The sequence below is a fragment of the Aristolochia californica genome, unplaced genomic scaffold, assembly GCF_029961685.1.
Source record: "Aristolochia californica isolate CCGP_79_NKW_82.1479 unplaced genomic scaffold, dmAriCali1.0.hap1 SCAF_14, whole genome shotgun sequence".
Lineage (NCBI taxonomy): Eukaryota > Viridiplantae > Streptophyta > Magnoliopsida > Piperales > Aristolochiaceae > Aristolochia > Aristolochia californica.
In genome coordinates this window covers 26,885,346-26,901,207 of record NW_027181815.1, presented here as the reverse complement: position 1 = coordinate 26,901,207, position 15,862 = coordinate 26,885,346, and the positions used below count along the sequence as shown (strand labels likewise).

Here is a 15,862-nt window from a genome sequence, read left to right as displayed (position 1 = left end):
TGCATGCCTTATATGAAAATCAAACTTGGTCCTTAACCTCACTCCCGAAAGGTAAAAGACCGATTGGTTGTAGATGGGTGTTTTCGGTAAAAAATAATCCGGATGGATTGGTTGCTCATCTTAAAGCTCAACTAGTTACTAAAGATTATACTCAGTGTTATGGGATCGATTATGAGAAGACCTTTCTCTCCTGTTGCAAAATTGAATTCAGTACGCATCATCTTATCTATTGCGGCTAACCCATCATGCCCTATATATCAATTGGATGTTAAAAATGCCTTGTTAAATGGTGATATAAGTGAGAAAATTTATATGGTTCAACCACCTGGTTATGTGGTTGAGGGGGAGTTGGTATGCAGGTTAAAAAATCTTTATATGGGCTTAAGTAGTCCCCTCGGGCTTGGTTTGATAAATTTAGTCAAGTACTTCTACATTTTTGTTTTCATCGGTGTTCGATTGATCATTCAGTATATTATAAAGATATTGTCAAAGGAAAAATATTATTGGCTGTGTATGTTGATGATATTATCTTAATTGGTGATGATGCTCAAAGCATACAAGAAGTGAAAAAGATGATATGTCAGGAATTCAAGGCTAAAGATCTAGGTATGCTTAAATATTTTTTGGGCATAGAAATACTTTAATCTAAGGATGGGATAATCTTGTCTCAGAGGAAATATGTATTGGATCTACTTGAAGAAGCAAGAATGAAGTTTTGTTGACCAGTTGACACACTTATGAATACAAATGCCTCAAATGGAGAAGATATTGATATTAGCAAATATCAAAGACTCGTGGGAAAACTGATTTATTTCACGGTAACTAGGTCGGGCATATCATATGCTATAAGTGTGGTGAATAAATTCATGCACAAACCAGAGAATACCCACTGGTAGGCCTTAGAAAGAATATTACGATACCTAAAAGGAGCTCTAGGAAGATGATTGTTGTATAAAAAACATGGGCACTTCAACATAGAAGGCTTCTCAGATGCAGATTGGGTTGGATCACCTGATGATAGAAAATCTACATCAGGATATTGTACTTTGGTTAGAGGAAACTTGGTTATATGGAAAAGTAAGAAGCAAAATATGGTTACAAGATCTAACACCGAAGCATAATACAGAGCTATGGCCCATACAGTTAGTGGACTCCTATGGGTTAGGGCCCTTCTTACCGAATTAGGTTTTTATAAAAAGGGTCCCATGGGTCTGCATTGTGATAATCAAGCAGCCATTCATATTACTTCGAATCCAGTTTTCCATGAAAGAACTAAACATATTGAGGTGGATTGTTACTTTATATGGGAGAAGTTTCAAACAGGAATAATCTCCCTCAAACATGTTTCATCTCAAGAGCAAGTAGCTGATATTCTCACTAAACCCGTTACATCTAAAATCCCATCTTTTATATGTGGCAAGATGGGTATTTATAATGTCTTTTCCCCTCTAGCTTGAGGGGGAGTGTTGGAAAATGGACTCAAGCCCACAAGCTCAAGACAAGAAGCCCACACGTCACAGGAGTGGCATATGTGTGAAATATAGTGTTTTTCTTAAAGATGACATAGGGGTGTAAATACGTGTTCTTTTTATGTCTTTTGTTTCATCAAGTTGTAGCCCTAAGGGCATTGTAAAGACTGTAAATAAAGGCATTGCCTAAGAGGTATGACATTAAAGCTCTCTCCTCTCATTCCACAAATTCGTCTAGCCCTCATTCTCTCTTAGACACAAACCTTTTTTCTCTTAATCCAAACTCTCTCCTTCCATGTCCTTCTTCTTCTCTTTTCCTTCTCCAGAGTATCTAGTTGTGACATCATCTTCGCATAAAGTTTTTAAGGTTTTTTTAAAATTATTATTTTGTAAAAATATTATAAATTTAAATAGATTTTAATAAATATAATTTGGTTATTTTGATTTTTTATTATAATTTAATATTTTTTATTATGATTTATTGAGTATGTTACTTCAATTACATTCAAAATTATGACATCTAATCGGTCATTTTTTATATTATTGAGAAATTATAAAAAATAAAGTTGCTCCGTTTCTTCTCCACACGTGTGGAAGCCACTTCTGCAAATTGGAATGCCTCTCAGCTGCACTTGGCCTAAATCACCCTCGCCTCTCCCCAGACTTTTGGTTTGGACACCGTTTCTCCACTCGTCGACTGCAGCAGCACACTCCCGCCCGCCTTTGGAAGCTCCCAACAATTCTCATTTTGTCTCTCATGCGATTGCTCGATATTCGGAAGCGGAAACATGCTTCAATTGCCGCTCCACTAAAACCCATCGTACACTTTTTCCCCTTGGGAAGCTTTAGCGAGAATGTGGGCAAGTCAACATCTAGTGAGGAGGACTGCTGCAATCCGATATCGGTCGTTGACTCACGCTGCGGCGGCAGCGCTTTCTCACGAACCCATACTCTTTTCATATGATGATGTCGAAGGATTGCCGAAACCCGACCCAAAGCTCAACGAGACGATATTTGCCATCCCCCGGATTGATTCCAGCAAGAGAATTAGGAATAAGGAGAGAAAAGCTGGGCGCGTTCCGAGCATCGTTTTTGAGCAGACGAACGGACAAGTGGGAGGTAACAAGAGGCTTGTCTCCGTCAAGAACACTCAGATCCGGAAGTTCGTCAATCATATTGGTTATTCGTTTCTCTTGTCCAGGCTTTTTGATTTGGAAGTACGTGCTGATTTTTACTCTGATGAGATCATTGAGAAGGTCCGAGTATTGCCGCGGAAGGTATTGTACACTTGAAATCCTCTCTGATTTTATTTTTTTTCTTTTTTCACGAAACCATCACCAACGTCTGCGCAAAACAGATATCATCTTGGAATAGCAGCCTATAAAAATTCCTGTTTCGGTGTTTTAACTTAATTAAGCCATTTGAGATGTGATTATCTTAAATGTGAAATGGGATGGAATACAGCGGTCCTTCAAAATGCAAGAATAGATTTTTCATATTTCTTCCATTTCTTAAAGTGTTTGACCATTTCTTAAAGTGTTTCACTCAAATTCGAGTACCTAGTTTATGCTTCCTGAGCTTCTGAACTTCCTCTGGCAATCTGGCATCTTTGGGGGATAGTATTCAGACCAAATGAAGTAATGGCTTGAGTGCTGGTATAAAAATATAAGTTTTCAGAAGAAGTTTTTAACTATAGTGGGTTAGTGTAGGCATTTTCAATTTGCTCTAGTAGATTAAGTTAACCGCTGATAACTGCGTTTAGAGGAAAAAAAATAAACTGCCGATTATTGGACCTTTTACTGGGTTGATATAAGGGTTGTGCTGGGTTGCAACATTACTTCTCATTTTAAGCAGTGTCTTTTGTATTCACACTATATTAGCACCTATCTACCAGTTTCAACTTCTGAAAATGGCACACGACGCATTAAACTTTTTAGACATCACCATAAGTACTAATTGCATAAAAATACAGGTGATTGATAATTACAAAAGTTCTTGCTTTGACGTTAAAGGCCAGAGGAATACATTTTGGAAAGGTTTGCTATCTGAAGTGCCTTGCAGATCAGCTTTGATTTCCCTCTGTCATGAATGATACTGTTTTGCAAATGAGTGTTGATTAGACACAGTTGCTGATTGTTCCCTTCTCTTCCTAATTCTTTCTACTATGATTATATATCATTAAGTAAAGACTTGTAAGTTATTCAAAAAAGAAAGAAAAGGTAAAGTCTTGTATTATTCACTTTGGTTGTATTAGCTTGATCTAATTTTTTCTTTATATGTTTCCACTCAGTTACTCTTTTTTTTCATCAACAAGTCATTGATCATCCTTTTGAAAAAAATAAAACTAAAATTGCTGTTTCAGTTACCAGGATTTCCTCCTTTATGTTAAGTAGTCTAACTAAATGCTTGTATGGGACTCAACTTATGCTGGACTTCTAAAGCACCTCTTGCTGTCTTGATTAGCTTCATCTCCACTCAGGCACAGATGCTGTGCTTAATATTACATTCTTGAGAGCCCCTTCAGATGCTTTACTCAAGGTGGACGTTCCTCTTGTCTTTCAAGGAGAAGATGTCTGCCCTGGTCTAAGAAAAGGTAATATGATCATGATTTTTTTTCCCATCACACTTCTGTGTTTTAGAGCACAAAACTTTGTGAGTTTTAGGAAAGAGGCTATAAAAATGGATAAACTGGGTGATGCACTTCTCAATTTTTAAGAGATCTGTTAGTTCCCTGGGTTTCTTCCAGTCTGAAAGTTCTGTATAACTCTCCAAACTGTTTCAAGTGTTTAATAGTTAAGTATCTCATGTACTACAAACAAAAATTAGCTGAGATGGCTCAAGTGTGTGCTCAATTTCTTTTCTTTATCCTTTTCTTTAGGATGTGCTTAGCTATATCTTGTGTCAAATTGCAGCTTGAGGTAAGCTATGCTGTTTGACTTGATTTGGTCTGTGGCTCTAATATCTTGTTTTTAGTTTTGTGCACCAAGGACTCAACCATTTGCTATTTGATATTTGATAAGATAAGAATCTTTAAAGCTAATTAGCAGTTTGAACACTACTTGGTTCTGCTTTATTTTTTATAACCTCCAGTTTTGGGTACTAATAATTTTCAATTTTTTTTTCTTAAGAGTTGTTATACATGTTTTTAATTTTGCTTCTATCTGATTATGTTCAATCATTTATAATAAGAAATTCATCAGAATTAGTCTTAGCTTTCATGAATTCATTGAGCTATTTGACGGTGACTTTTTTTTTTTGGAATGGCTAGAGTGATTTCCCTTCAATGAAGTATATTTACCACCTTGAACTTTGATCAATTGTGATGTTAATGCAGTTGAAGGAAATGAGTAAATGTTTTTTTTAGTTTTAATTTTATTATTATTATCGCAGGTAGTGAGTTAATGTATTAACATGTCCCTTCAGGGTCTTTGTAGTCAATATTTGCCTCAGATATTGACCTTATTTTCTATCTGGCTTTTATGGAGACACTCTATCCTCAACTGTAGATTCTAGAAATATAGTATACTTGTCTCATTTCATCACAGTTGCCATATCTTGCTTTGATCTGGCTTCCTTGCGTCATTTCTTCCTCTTTTGATGTCTAAGATTCTCTTCCCGACAGTGTTGAGTTTTCAAGCTGAACCTTTTGAAGGTCACTTGTTTCAGATAATCAACTGAGTAATATGCAACAAAATTGAGTTTTATCATCAAAAGCAAGAACTATACAATTAGTTTGCTTTGTATTTTATTTAAGATGGACACTGATGATCCAACCATCTACAAGAAGTGGTCATTTATGGTACTAGCTGAGTGGACACATCAGTGTCCCAGCCTTGCCTAGAACCAACAAGTGGATAAACAAGTGAGACTTTTGGTTTAAGTAGTGATTAGTCGTTCTATTATACTAAATCTACCCGTTAAATGAGTAATTCAAAGTGTGAATCTGCAATTAGTTTGTCATCTTTTAACATTACCTCCACCAGGATAGGCATTCTATTTGAATTCTTTTTTTTTGTGTTAAATGGTTTTGAATTCAGTTTAGCAAGTGCTTCTGTACCTTTGTCAATTGCTTTTACAGAAGGTAGGGAGTGCAAGTGATACTTAACAAAATTTAAATGTTTTGTATGATAGAATACTTACAGTAATTTCTTATATATCTTTCTAGTTTCGTCTATAGGAGCTGACTTGAAACTATTAGTAGAGGGATAATCTCACATACATTAAAGTTAGAAAAATCCTTTGGTTATTAGTTGGGAAAAGGTATCCTTACCTCAGTTAATCATTTTAAATAGACTTAGACCCAGCATTAACATGGTATCAGAGCAGAACATCTGTTCTGTTCAGCTTAATTTGTGCTCCGTTTAGTTTGTACTACATTAACATTGTCCACATATCAGGCCTATTGTGTATTTGCTTTGGCCTAGATGTGAGGGAGATTGTTAGTACCGAATAACACTAGATAGGTTAAAGTGAAAAAATACTATGATTGTTAGTTGGGAATGGCATTCTAACTTTGTCCAGTTATTTTGGATGGAACTGGACCCTACTTTAACAGAAACTAATGAAGCACTGATTTCCTGTAGAATATTTTTTTCTTGTTTTGAACCCATTTGTTTAAAACCCTTTACACGCACTTCTTTTTCCTCGTTTTGAACCCATTTGTTTAAAACCCATTACACACACTTTCTTTTTCCTTGTTTAGTGTTTTTTCCATGTGATTCTGAGGTGACCTAGAACTTTCGTTTTTACAAAATTTTCTGTGTTCTTGCATTAGGTCTTACTTTGTTGTTACAAAAATTTCAGGGTCTTCCTCATCCAACTCTGTTTAATGGTGTATATTAAAGTTTGTTTGAGGAGTCAAAAGTCAATAGAATCAGAACCAACTTGACTGAAAACTGGCTGCAAGAGACTCCATGTTGCGAGAATTGTTTGATAATCTACATGAAATGTTTACAGATTGGTTCAAAGAGGCTGTCTAACTTGCCTAAATTGATAGAATTCATAAGCAGGAATCTCGTTCAGAAATAGTGAAGGAATAGTCTATACCAACAATACCTAAGTTTTCTATGAGAAAAATGTCCTCTTTTATCTGAACATTCTGCTTTGAGAAAAATTTCGAATAGAGACTGTCCTGTGATATTTGCCAATCTACTGGGGATGATTACATATTCATCCAACACAGATTTTCCAGTGTCACCTAAAATTTCTGAATTTAGAAGTAGTATCCACTATGACAATTCTCTTCATCACCTAAAATATCATGTTTTACCTTTCTGCTTGTTGCTAGGTTGGCCTTCTTTCAAGGTTTCCTCGCAATTCATTCCCGTGTTGCTTTGGTCTGTTCTTTCCAACCCCTTGACTGAGACAGTGAAACACCTTTTAGTATGCGCAGTACGCTATCATCTAACATTTCAAAACCATCTCAAAATTTTCTTGCTTATTTTGTGAACTATGTTGAAAATGAAAAAAAAAAAAAAAGCAACCTGCAACCACAATTTTTCCTAAACTTGATTCCTGGGTTTGCATTAGAGAATCTCATTCACTTGTAGCTGTTCCTTACACTGATGGTATCTGTTCCATTCACTTTTATATATAATTCTTTGCATATTATTGATTTGGCTACTAGTGTGTTGTGACTTCAGCTAAGTTTTTCTTGTTATTATTGTGGTTTGATTAACTTGTTATTTTCCCCCATCTTGTCATCTTTTATGGACTCGCATGCTCATGTAATTTTTCTGCAGGCTCGTACCTGAACACCATTAGAAGGACAGTTAGATATGTTTGCCCTGCTGACATTGTCCCACCATATATTGAGGTGGATCTAAGCGAGCTAGATGTGGGTGAGAAGCTGGTAATGGGAGACCTCAAGGTCCATCCTGCATTACAGCTTCTTCATTCACTAGATGAACCTGTTTGCAAGATCATGGGTGCACGGGTGTCACAAGAAGCAAGAAAATCTAAATAAGCATCTTCTTCTGGGACTTTTGTGCAATGGGAATTTATAGCTCCCAGGTGTTGGCAACTGTTTTTTTTTTCCCTTGATGTTTATGTTATAAAGGGGGAGGGGGCCCTAATCCTCCTATGTTTCCACTATTGAGGAAAGGGCCCCAAGGAGGGGGAAGAGGTAGAGCACCATTACTCTCCCATTTTATTTTGTCAAAGGAGGAGGTGCCACTTCTCTCCCAACAATCGATAGATTGGGAAGGTGGCTCTAATCTTGCCTTTGTCTAACAGAGGAGAGAGGGTTGTTTGCCCCTCTCAAACAAGGTGTTATGACTCGGATTAGGGAACCAACTCAGGTACTTGAAATACCGAGTTGGATCAAGCAAGTTAGGTTGAATTGCCCGAGTCCAGTGGCCCAATCCCAAAGCCCATCTGACTTGGGCTTAAACGGGTCGTCTTGGCCCATTTTTTTTTCAAATAACTTAGTTCTAGCCTACTTTATAATATACAATATGTTATATCTGATGATTTCCTAATGACGAAAATTATGAAGCATGAAATTGCTTAGTTTTAGAGTTTAAAGATGTATGGATTAGTATATGATTTGTAATGAATTTGTAAAAAAGTGGTTTTAGATAGTCTAATAATAATGGATTGTTAACTTGTTACAATTTTTTGTTTGTGATATTGTAGGTATTTTTTCTATTATAAATAGACGACTATTATACTTAGTTTAACAAAGTCAATGAATTATTTTCTTCTCCTAAAATTTTAATCAAGGTATCAAAGCAACTTCTATTGTCGATGAGTAATGCTCCCCATCCTCTTGAGCCATTTTTTTTCTTAGGTTCTTAGGTTTCAATTTAGTTTTCAACGAGTTTCTTTGTGAATCATTTGATTCAAAGTTTTTCAAGTAGATTCAGGTCTTTACTTTCTAGATTTTGTATATTGTATTCTAGCTTTCTCATACAAGTCAGGCTCAAGCTATCGACTTCAAATCATTTTGTTGCACCTTTGTAATTTTGGAGCAAAAAAAAAAATCATTGATTCTATTATAATTAAGTACAATGAGTTTTTATTTATAATAGAGGAAACAAGGTGAATCATATTTCAATTAAATTGCCCTTGTTTTTTTACATAAAGTCAAACATAAGTCTTAAAAATAATTGAAAAATCAATCATAAATAAAATACTAACATAATTAAAACACTTATTAACGAAGACTCTTCTATGAAACTCTTGTTAGACTCCACCATTTAATTCAGTTTTTGTGAGACTTTTTGTTGTGAAAATCATGTAAAACTATTCTTTTTATGTTCTTCAACACTCACCCCCTCGAGATGAAACTTATAAATTCAGTTTGTAATGAAAAAGATTATTCGTCTTCAAATTCTTTATAGTGTTCTCCCCGCAATTTAGATATTCTAGTCAAATAAAATTGATTACCGTAACAGAAGAATTCTTCATTAGAGATTGTACTTTTTCTTCTCAAGTGATAACAATACATTTCAATTCCTTTCCAAATTGATATTTTATAAGTAAAGAAAATAAGAAGATGTTCATCAAAACAATAGAGTAATGAAAGTGATTGGGTTTGAATCCTTCGTATGTCTAACCTTGGTTATCTTAGAGAGAAATTGCAAAGCTTACATTCAACCACTGCCTCTAATCCAGTAAAATTGCTTAGCACTCTTTCAACAATTGACACGGTTACGTTTAAAATCTCAAAACTCCCATGTCACTGTCCAATCTCACCCACTGCTTCACACATTCTCCTCTTGATTTAGAAAACTTATATTTGGATACACCCATATGGACTACAGCTCCAAACAGTCCCTTAAATGCTCTCCAACACTACATATTGTTGAATCTGCTCGCTTTTTATAACCTTCATCATGTTGAGATGTAGGCAATAAGCAAAATATATGGTGCATCATTGGTTGATACCTTAAAAAAATCAGAATATACACAAGGAAGAATTTGACTTCATCACAGGGCATCATCATATGGGCAAGAAATAATTAACTTTGGTTAGTATTTGTCCCAGATACAGGTCTCAACATGGGAGGAGTGAGAGGTGAGGCATTAGCAGAACCAGAAGGGAACATACCAGTTGAGGTAGACCCAGATGAAAATGGGACCATAGAGACGGGCATGCGTTGAGCAAAAGGAAACATTTGCTGGCGCGGCATGAACGACATGTGAGGATGTGTTGGTTGACTGCTGCTGAATGCCGAAATGTTTGGAGGATTAACGATAGTTGAGATGACCGGTTGTCTGTTACTACTAGTGTTCTGGTTATTGGTGCTTGTATTGCTTGCTGCAGATACAGCAGGCACACTGGACAGTCCTGCTGCTTGTCCAAATCTGGTTGATAGAAAATGGGTCCTCTCAGCAGAAAGTCTCTGCCTTGTGCTTTCAACCTGTTCACATTCCTTCAGTAGCACGGTCTCCAGCTCAGTAAATTGCTTCAACTTGAGCTCCAGTCTTTTTAACTGCATACAAGAACAGAGAAAATGGCACAAACTTGTCACTAGGACATGATACATTGTAAGTCGCATTTTGAACAAAATCGCAAAGAATATTCACCACTTCTTTGAGGAAGTATATTCAGCGCTTATTAACATTTAAATGCTTAACAGTTCCAAAATAAACAATGGAACATTTTTGCTTGAAAAACAAATTATTAGCAATAAAACTACAATTACATTACCAGACCATTAAATTGTGGATCATGAAATGGCACACACTTACATCCTTCAGAGGATCAAAGACAGAGCTAACAGTTACACAAACTACAAGGGCAACTCAGCCAAAAACAAAACGCTTGTTCAATCTGGTAAGTCTCAAGAATAATGCTAAAAATATTCAAACAAGTAAATAGTAGAACAGACTCAACGATATAGACACGGTACTACCTTATGGTTTATAATAGTGGCAGCCAATCTCTGCATTTCACGTTCCTCATGATCTGAAAAGAGCTTTGCCTTCATTGCAGCAGCAGACAAACCAAACTTTGCAGCTGCTTTCACTTTTTCACGAGACAGAGCCGGAAATGCATCTTCTGTAAATACATTAGAAGTATTAGAAGCACAATTACGACTAATATACTGTCAAACCCAGAAGAAACTTCAATCATAAGCAAAATTTCCCAGGAAATGAGACACAGGGCCCACCATTTAGACATAGGCTTTCAGAATTCCCCCTGCAAAAAAAGAAATTTTAGATCCAAAATAAACTTGCAATGAAATGGACTAGAATAGAAGGTAAAAAAGGGTATGACAAGTCTAAAAGATTAAAAGGCAGGTTTACATTTTTAAGCATAATATGAAAACACACCAACCAAGGAAAATTTTTAAAATCTTTTTAAGAACAAAATTTTGGTCAGCCAAGGCCAAAAAGACAAACTACGTTAAAAGAACACAAAGAAGCCACTATAATAAAAGTATTAGAAAAGTATGGAGGCCACCTATCACCATGGGCAGAATCTTCTTCATGTTGACTGCTGTCATCTTTCGACAGTGAGGTTAAAGATGCATGTGCACAAGCAGCAGCAACTCGGGGTCCCACAGCAGATGCCAAAAATGCTACCTAGACACCATATTGGTTATCAATGACCTGACAGACCAAGTCTGATAATTGCTTGACGATTAATCCACAAAAATGGAAGTACCGACTAGAACAAAAATAAGTTATTGACATAAGCATGTAACTTGCATACAAGATTCATGCTTATTTAAAAATACAATCAATTAAGTTTAAAATTTTATGAAAAGATAAGGTAATTTATGTACCAAAGCCATGACTGGATTTCCTGAGCTTTCAAACGGGATTTTGTTTTCATGATCAAGGACTTTTGAACTAGTCCCTAAACAAAGAAGAAAAGTCACAAGTTAAAATAAGAAAATAAATGTGAAGAAGCTAAAATACAGCATATAAAAGAAAATAAAACGGCAGAAAAACAAGAAACACAATAAAATGTACCTTGAATATCGCAGTTACCATTTGACAATTGATTTTTGGAATCACTTGACGCATTAGATGAAACAGGAAGTTCAATGTTTTCCAATAAACCATCTTCCATGGGCAGACTAATGAAATGCTGAATACATTGTGCTTTTGTTTTTGTGCCAACAAGATCTGCAATTTCATTCCAGCTGTCATGATAAATCTCCAATGCTTGAAGAAGCAATAGCGTTTCCTGATCAGTCCAGTTGTCCCCCTCAAGCTCACTGTAATCCCTCATGCTATCCACCCTAATGAAATCTATGCTTGCATGACCAGCTACAAGCTTCCCATCATGAAAGCACTCAGAGCAAAGTGTTATATCCACCTGCACTGCTAATCAAAATAAGACATTTTCTTCTGAAAAATATCAAAGTACAACTCACTTCTATATACCAAGATATAATAAGATGAAATTATCCGTTCACAATCTTATTATAAAAGCCTCAAGTTTTTTTTTTTCCATCATAGGCCTTCATAATCACGTTTTCCATACTGCCAATAAGTAATGCCTATCCAGCACTACACGCCAGATTCTGAGATGTCTGACACCAATATGAAGAGCAATTAATTACCACAAAGACAAGAATCATGGCAAAAAGACAAGTGTTTACATGGGCTGTAAACTTGCAAGGACTCATCTAAAGAAGTTGATCGCTCTAGTCCCTAAAGAACCACCAACATATTTATAAAGACTTTTAAGAAAGATATATATAAATATTACACCAATATAATAAGTGTACTGCAAGTAGTTTAACATGTAGTTTGCATCTCTGGTTTGATTGTGAAACTTGTATACGCTAGATGAGTCTCATTTAAGTTGATACTTGAATAAAAACGGCACCTCAGTTAGAAGAAATTAGTAAATCCAATTAAAATATACTAAGTTTTCAATTTAGACATATCTATATCCATTAGAAGAAAGTTTAGAAGAAGAATAAGAAGAGGTTAATAAATGGGAAAAAAACAGAAACTGACCTCCTTATGTGATTGATAAAAGGAATGTAGCAATGCTTTTGAACAAAAATTGCAATGGTTCTCAGACAATCTCTCCCGAATCCTTCCATCTAAGTCAGAAGCTCCAACATCCACACTCACTGAGGGCACAGAATACACATCTTCCAACCGATATCTGCTTTTTGGCTTGTCAAAATGGATCAAACTATCAATGGATTTCAATGCAACAGAAGACACTTGAAGGTCCCCATTTGCCTCTTCTTGGATAACTGGACCCACAACCTTGGATTGAGGTTGTAAAGGTGCAGCCATATAATTGATAATTCCCCAGTGGTCCAAAAAGCGAGCAATTCTGTTGATATCATGAACTTCAAAGCCCCCCACAAGGGCTTGACAGCCAGCAGGCGAGATCCTCATACCAGGGCTCTCTAAGTACTTTGAGACAATCCTATTGCGTATCTCCATGTATCGCTCTGGGGTGTGATCATTAGATTTTCCAGCAAAAAAATGTGGGACCACCTGCCTTTCAAGCCTATGAATAGTTTTTGGTGAAAACCAATCTGCACAATTGAAAGTTACATTAATAGAACAACAAAGAACTTAAGCACACTAGTACTCTATTTTACGCCACCAATAGTATTCAAATAAACATAAGTAATAAACATGAGCACGTTCAATAGGTTCTTCCGTTGGGGTGTCCACACAGATTTTGAGGGAAAATGAAGAAGCTTTTCAACCATGATGGAAACTCTTATACCCCAAATTTTCAACACTACACTAACACAATTTATTTTGTCCTTTTCTAACAAAGGCAAAATTCAGTTACCTATGAGTGGGAAAGAAATGAGGGAATGCGGCTTAATAAAATGCCACAAAATTTGGCATTTGTATGAATCTTATGAGAATTCACTAGACTTACAGGCCCTACTCCAAGTTCAGATTTAAATATGTCAAAGTTCACAAGAGTTACTTGGAGATGTCAGTGTGAGTTACAAACCAAGTACGAGGCAACACCAAAGAGACAATGTTAAAGAGGAAACTGAACATGTATTTTCACAAATCAGGTTCTCAATGCACATTTAAAAGAAAAGAAAAAGCACACACACATGTGCGACCACGTGTATGTGTGTATGCACGAGAGAGAGAGAGAGAGAGAGAGAGAGAGAGAGAGAGAGAGAGAGAGAGAGAGAGAGAGAGAGAGAGAGAATACAGCCAAATCAAAGCAGTGGCAAAAGGAGAAAGAAACAAAGACAAGAACAGAAGAAAACACAAAAGCAATTTAATGAAAACCATGAAAATAGACATAATCACATATTGGTGTCAGTAGAAACAGTTTGGCCATATGGCATCAATAGAAACAATTTGGCTAGAGGCTTCAACTCTAAAATTATCATATCTTTCAGTAAGAACATTTGCAATTCTAGGAACATGACAGCAGGTGAAATACTGCCAGTTCAAATATTGCAGCACCCTCATAGAAACAGCATCTAAATGTTATGGCCAATCTCTTGTGCCAATATCTTACATACTTACAATCCCCTTAACTTATTAATGTTATATGGGGTAAATTTGATAAAAATTTGTCTCGCACTGAATGAACAACAGCTAAAATATGCACAGAAGCCGCCTGATCAAGAAACCAAAAAATATATAATAAAATTACAATATAACCTCTAGGACATTCTCCATTATCAGTGGGCCACCGATTTCCACCTTCAAACTTCAATTTCAGCCACCACTGATGAGGACAGATTCTATTTAACAACACAGGATGTTTGACAATATTGTGCTCAACCATGAATTTCCAAATCTTTAAAAATGGGCTTCCCAAGTTTATTTTAGCACTACCAGAGAATTGCCTATAAAAATTATTCATAACTTGATCAATCCAAAGTACAGTGCCCTGAGAAATTTTTTGACTACTCTAATATCAACCAACCTGGTGGAGATGTGCAAAGAGAGACTTTCCTACAGCTGCCAAAAGGTGAAACTAGTGACAATAATAAAACATTAGAGTGCCATCACCCAAATTAGACATCTTCAAAGTTCTATGATCTCATGCTACGAATCCATTTGACTGCAATTATATTTGTACGATTTGGGGACTATTTCCTTCAGCAAACAGAAATTATAGCTGGCTACTGGCTAAGATCTACGGACAGAAACTGGACAGGTGGTAGGTTGGTTGGCGAAGACAGCCATTAGCCATCACAAGACAAGTTTAGTTTAAAGACATTTTGTTTTATTTGAGGTGGAAAACTGTACTCCTGCTTGCCCCTTTTCCTTTCGACTGATGATGACCTAGCAAACCCTTTCTAGGCAATTGCTCTATTTCCAACCAAAAGCATCAAGAGTACAACATTAAGACAGAGACGAGAAAAACATATAAATCGCGGAAACAAAATAACTGCTTTAAGAGAGAGAAAGCAGCAGAATGTGAAGTAAAGCAAAGCAAGGAAGTTTAAAAAAAAAAAACAAGTCGAAATAAACACGATCCAAAATAAGACAACCGCATGAACAACCCAACAAGCAAGATGAAAATTTGGACAAGAACCAGCACAGGGGAAAGGGCCAGAGAAAAATGTGACACAAACAAAAGGATATATCCAAAAATAAAGCTCAGAGAAACATAGAAGAAGATAGAATTTGAAACGCATATCGGAAGCAAATGAGAGAAGCATAAACTCCAAAAAGAGAGATAGAGAAGTACCTGCGTGCATCGGCACGACAAGTGGGCCCCGATTTCCAAACTTCTTAATAACCCCTCTTCCCTCCATAATTGCTGGAGGCGTGCAGACAAACGCCGCAGCATTCCCATCCGATCTGTCCGGATCGGCAGCGCCCAAACAGGGGCTATCCGGTGGGATCACTGAGACCACTTGAAGCTGCCCTTGCGAAATGTTTTCCAAACATGTAAAATTCTGAAGAGTCTGGGATCTGGAGTCGTCCCGGTCGGCGGCGACGAGGGAAAGAACGGAGGAGTGAGGACGGTTGACAGCATGCCTGATCACCAAGGGGAAACTGGAAACCCGCACTGCCGTGTCGGCGAGGACCTCAATTTGCTTGGAGACGGTATCAACGGCCAAAGCAGCAGCGGGAGAATCGTTCTGCTCGTTCTCGTCATTCGTATCGTCGTACTCAATGGCGGTCTCGTCCTCTTCGTCCTCGTCGTCATCCTCCTCGTCCTGGTAGGGTTTCTGCTTCTTGGTCGGAGTTTTGAGGTTGGATTCTCGTTTCCGCTTCTTCCATTTGAGGCGAGAATCTGCAGAAGGGCAAACAGAGAAAAGGGGTTTAAATAGTAATGCAGAGAAAGAGAGAGAGAGAGAGAGAGAGAGAGAGAAAGAAAAAGGAAATTGAGAAATGAGAGAATTACCAGAGGGGAAAGAAGGGGAAGGGGCCATTGGGTAGGATTTTGAGAGCGAGGTAGTCGAGTACCAATGAACTCCTTGTCTTTTCTCGTCCCCTCTGGGTTTTGGACTTGGAACACA

At 36.9% G+C, this 15,862-nt stretch overlaps 2 protein-coding genes across 2 annotated transcripts; one reads left to right on the top strand and one right to left on the bottom strand.

Annotated features, from left to right (window-relative positions):
• The first annotated feature begins 2,121 nt into the window (after window positions 1–2,121).
• Window positions 2,122–8,048, top strand: LOC137950561 (uncharacterized). Its single transcript, XM_068797103.1, has 3 exons — window positions 2,122–2,746; window positions 3,933–4,062; window positions 7,211–8,048. Exons 1-3 carry the CDS (start codon window positions 2,324–2,326, stop codon window positions 7,432–7,434), a joined length of 777 nt encoding a protein of 258 aa, XP_068653204.1. The 5' UTR covers window positions 2,122–2,323; the 3' UTR covers window positions 7,435–8,048.
• Window positions 8,049–8,928: 880 nt separating this feature from the next.
• LOC137950712 (SWI/SNF complex subunit SWI3C-like) lies at window positions 8,929–15,862 on the bottom strand. The gene is made up of 9 exons (XM_068797314.1): window positions 15,748–15,862; window positions 15,085–15,636; window positions 12,396–12,934; window positions 11,397–11,745; window positions 11,207–11,280; window positions 10,882–11,003; window positions 10,589–10,617; window positions 10,331–10,476; window positions 8,929–9,907 (listed from the first exon to the last, which is right to left on the bottom strand). Exons 1-9 carry the CDS (start codon window positions 15,773–15,775, stop codon window positions 9,434–9,436), a joined length of 2,313 nt encoding a protein of 770 aa, XP_068653415.1. The 5' UTR covers window positions 15,776–15,862; the 3' UTR covers window positions 8,929–9,433.

Bases quoted from the DNA above. Each gene is read 5' to 3' on its own strand.
- LOC137950712 (XM_068797314.1), bottom strand. From the start codon at position 15,775: ATGGCCCCTTCCCCTTCTTTCCCCTCTG. The intron at 11,746-12,395 runs GTCAGTTTCTGT...TTAGCAGTGCAG, and splicing joins TTTATCAATCACATAAGGAG to GTGGATATAACACTTTGCTC. The intron at 10,618-10,881 runs GTGGCCTCCATA...CTTTTTTTGCAG, and splicing joins GATTCTGCCCATGGTGATAG to GGGGAATTCTGAAAGCCTAT.
- LOC137950561 (XM_068797103.1), top strand. From the start codon at position 2,324: ATGTGGGCAAGTCAACATCTAGTGAGGAGGACTGCTGCAATCCGATAT. The intron at 2,747-3,932 runs GTATTGTACACT...TGTCTTGATTAG, and splicing joins TCCGAGTATTGCCGCGGAAG to CTTCATCTCCACTCAGGCAC. The intron at 4,063-7,210 runs GTAATATGATCA...ATTTTTCTGCAG, and splicing joins CTGCCCTGGTCTAAGAAAAG to GCTCGTACCTGAACACCATT.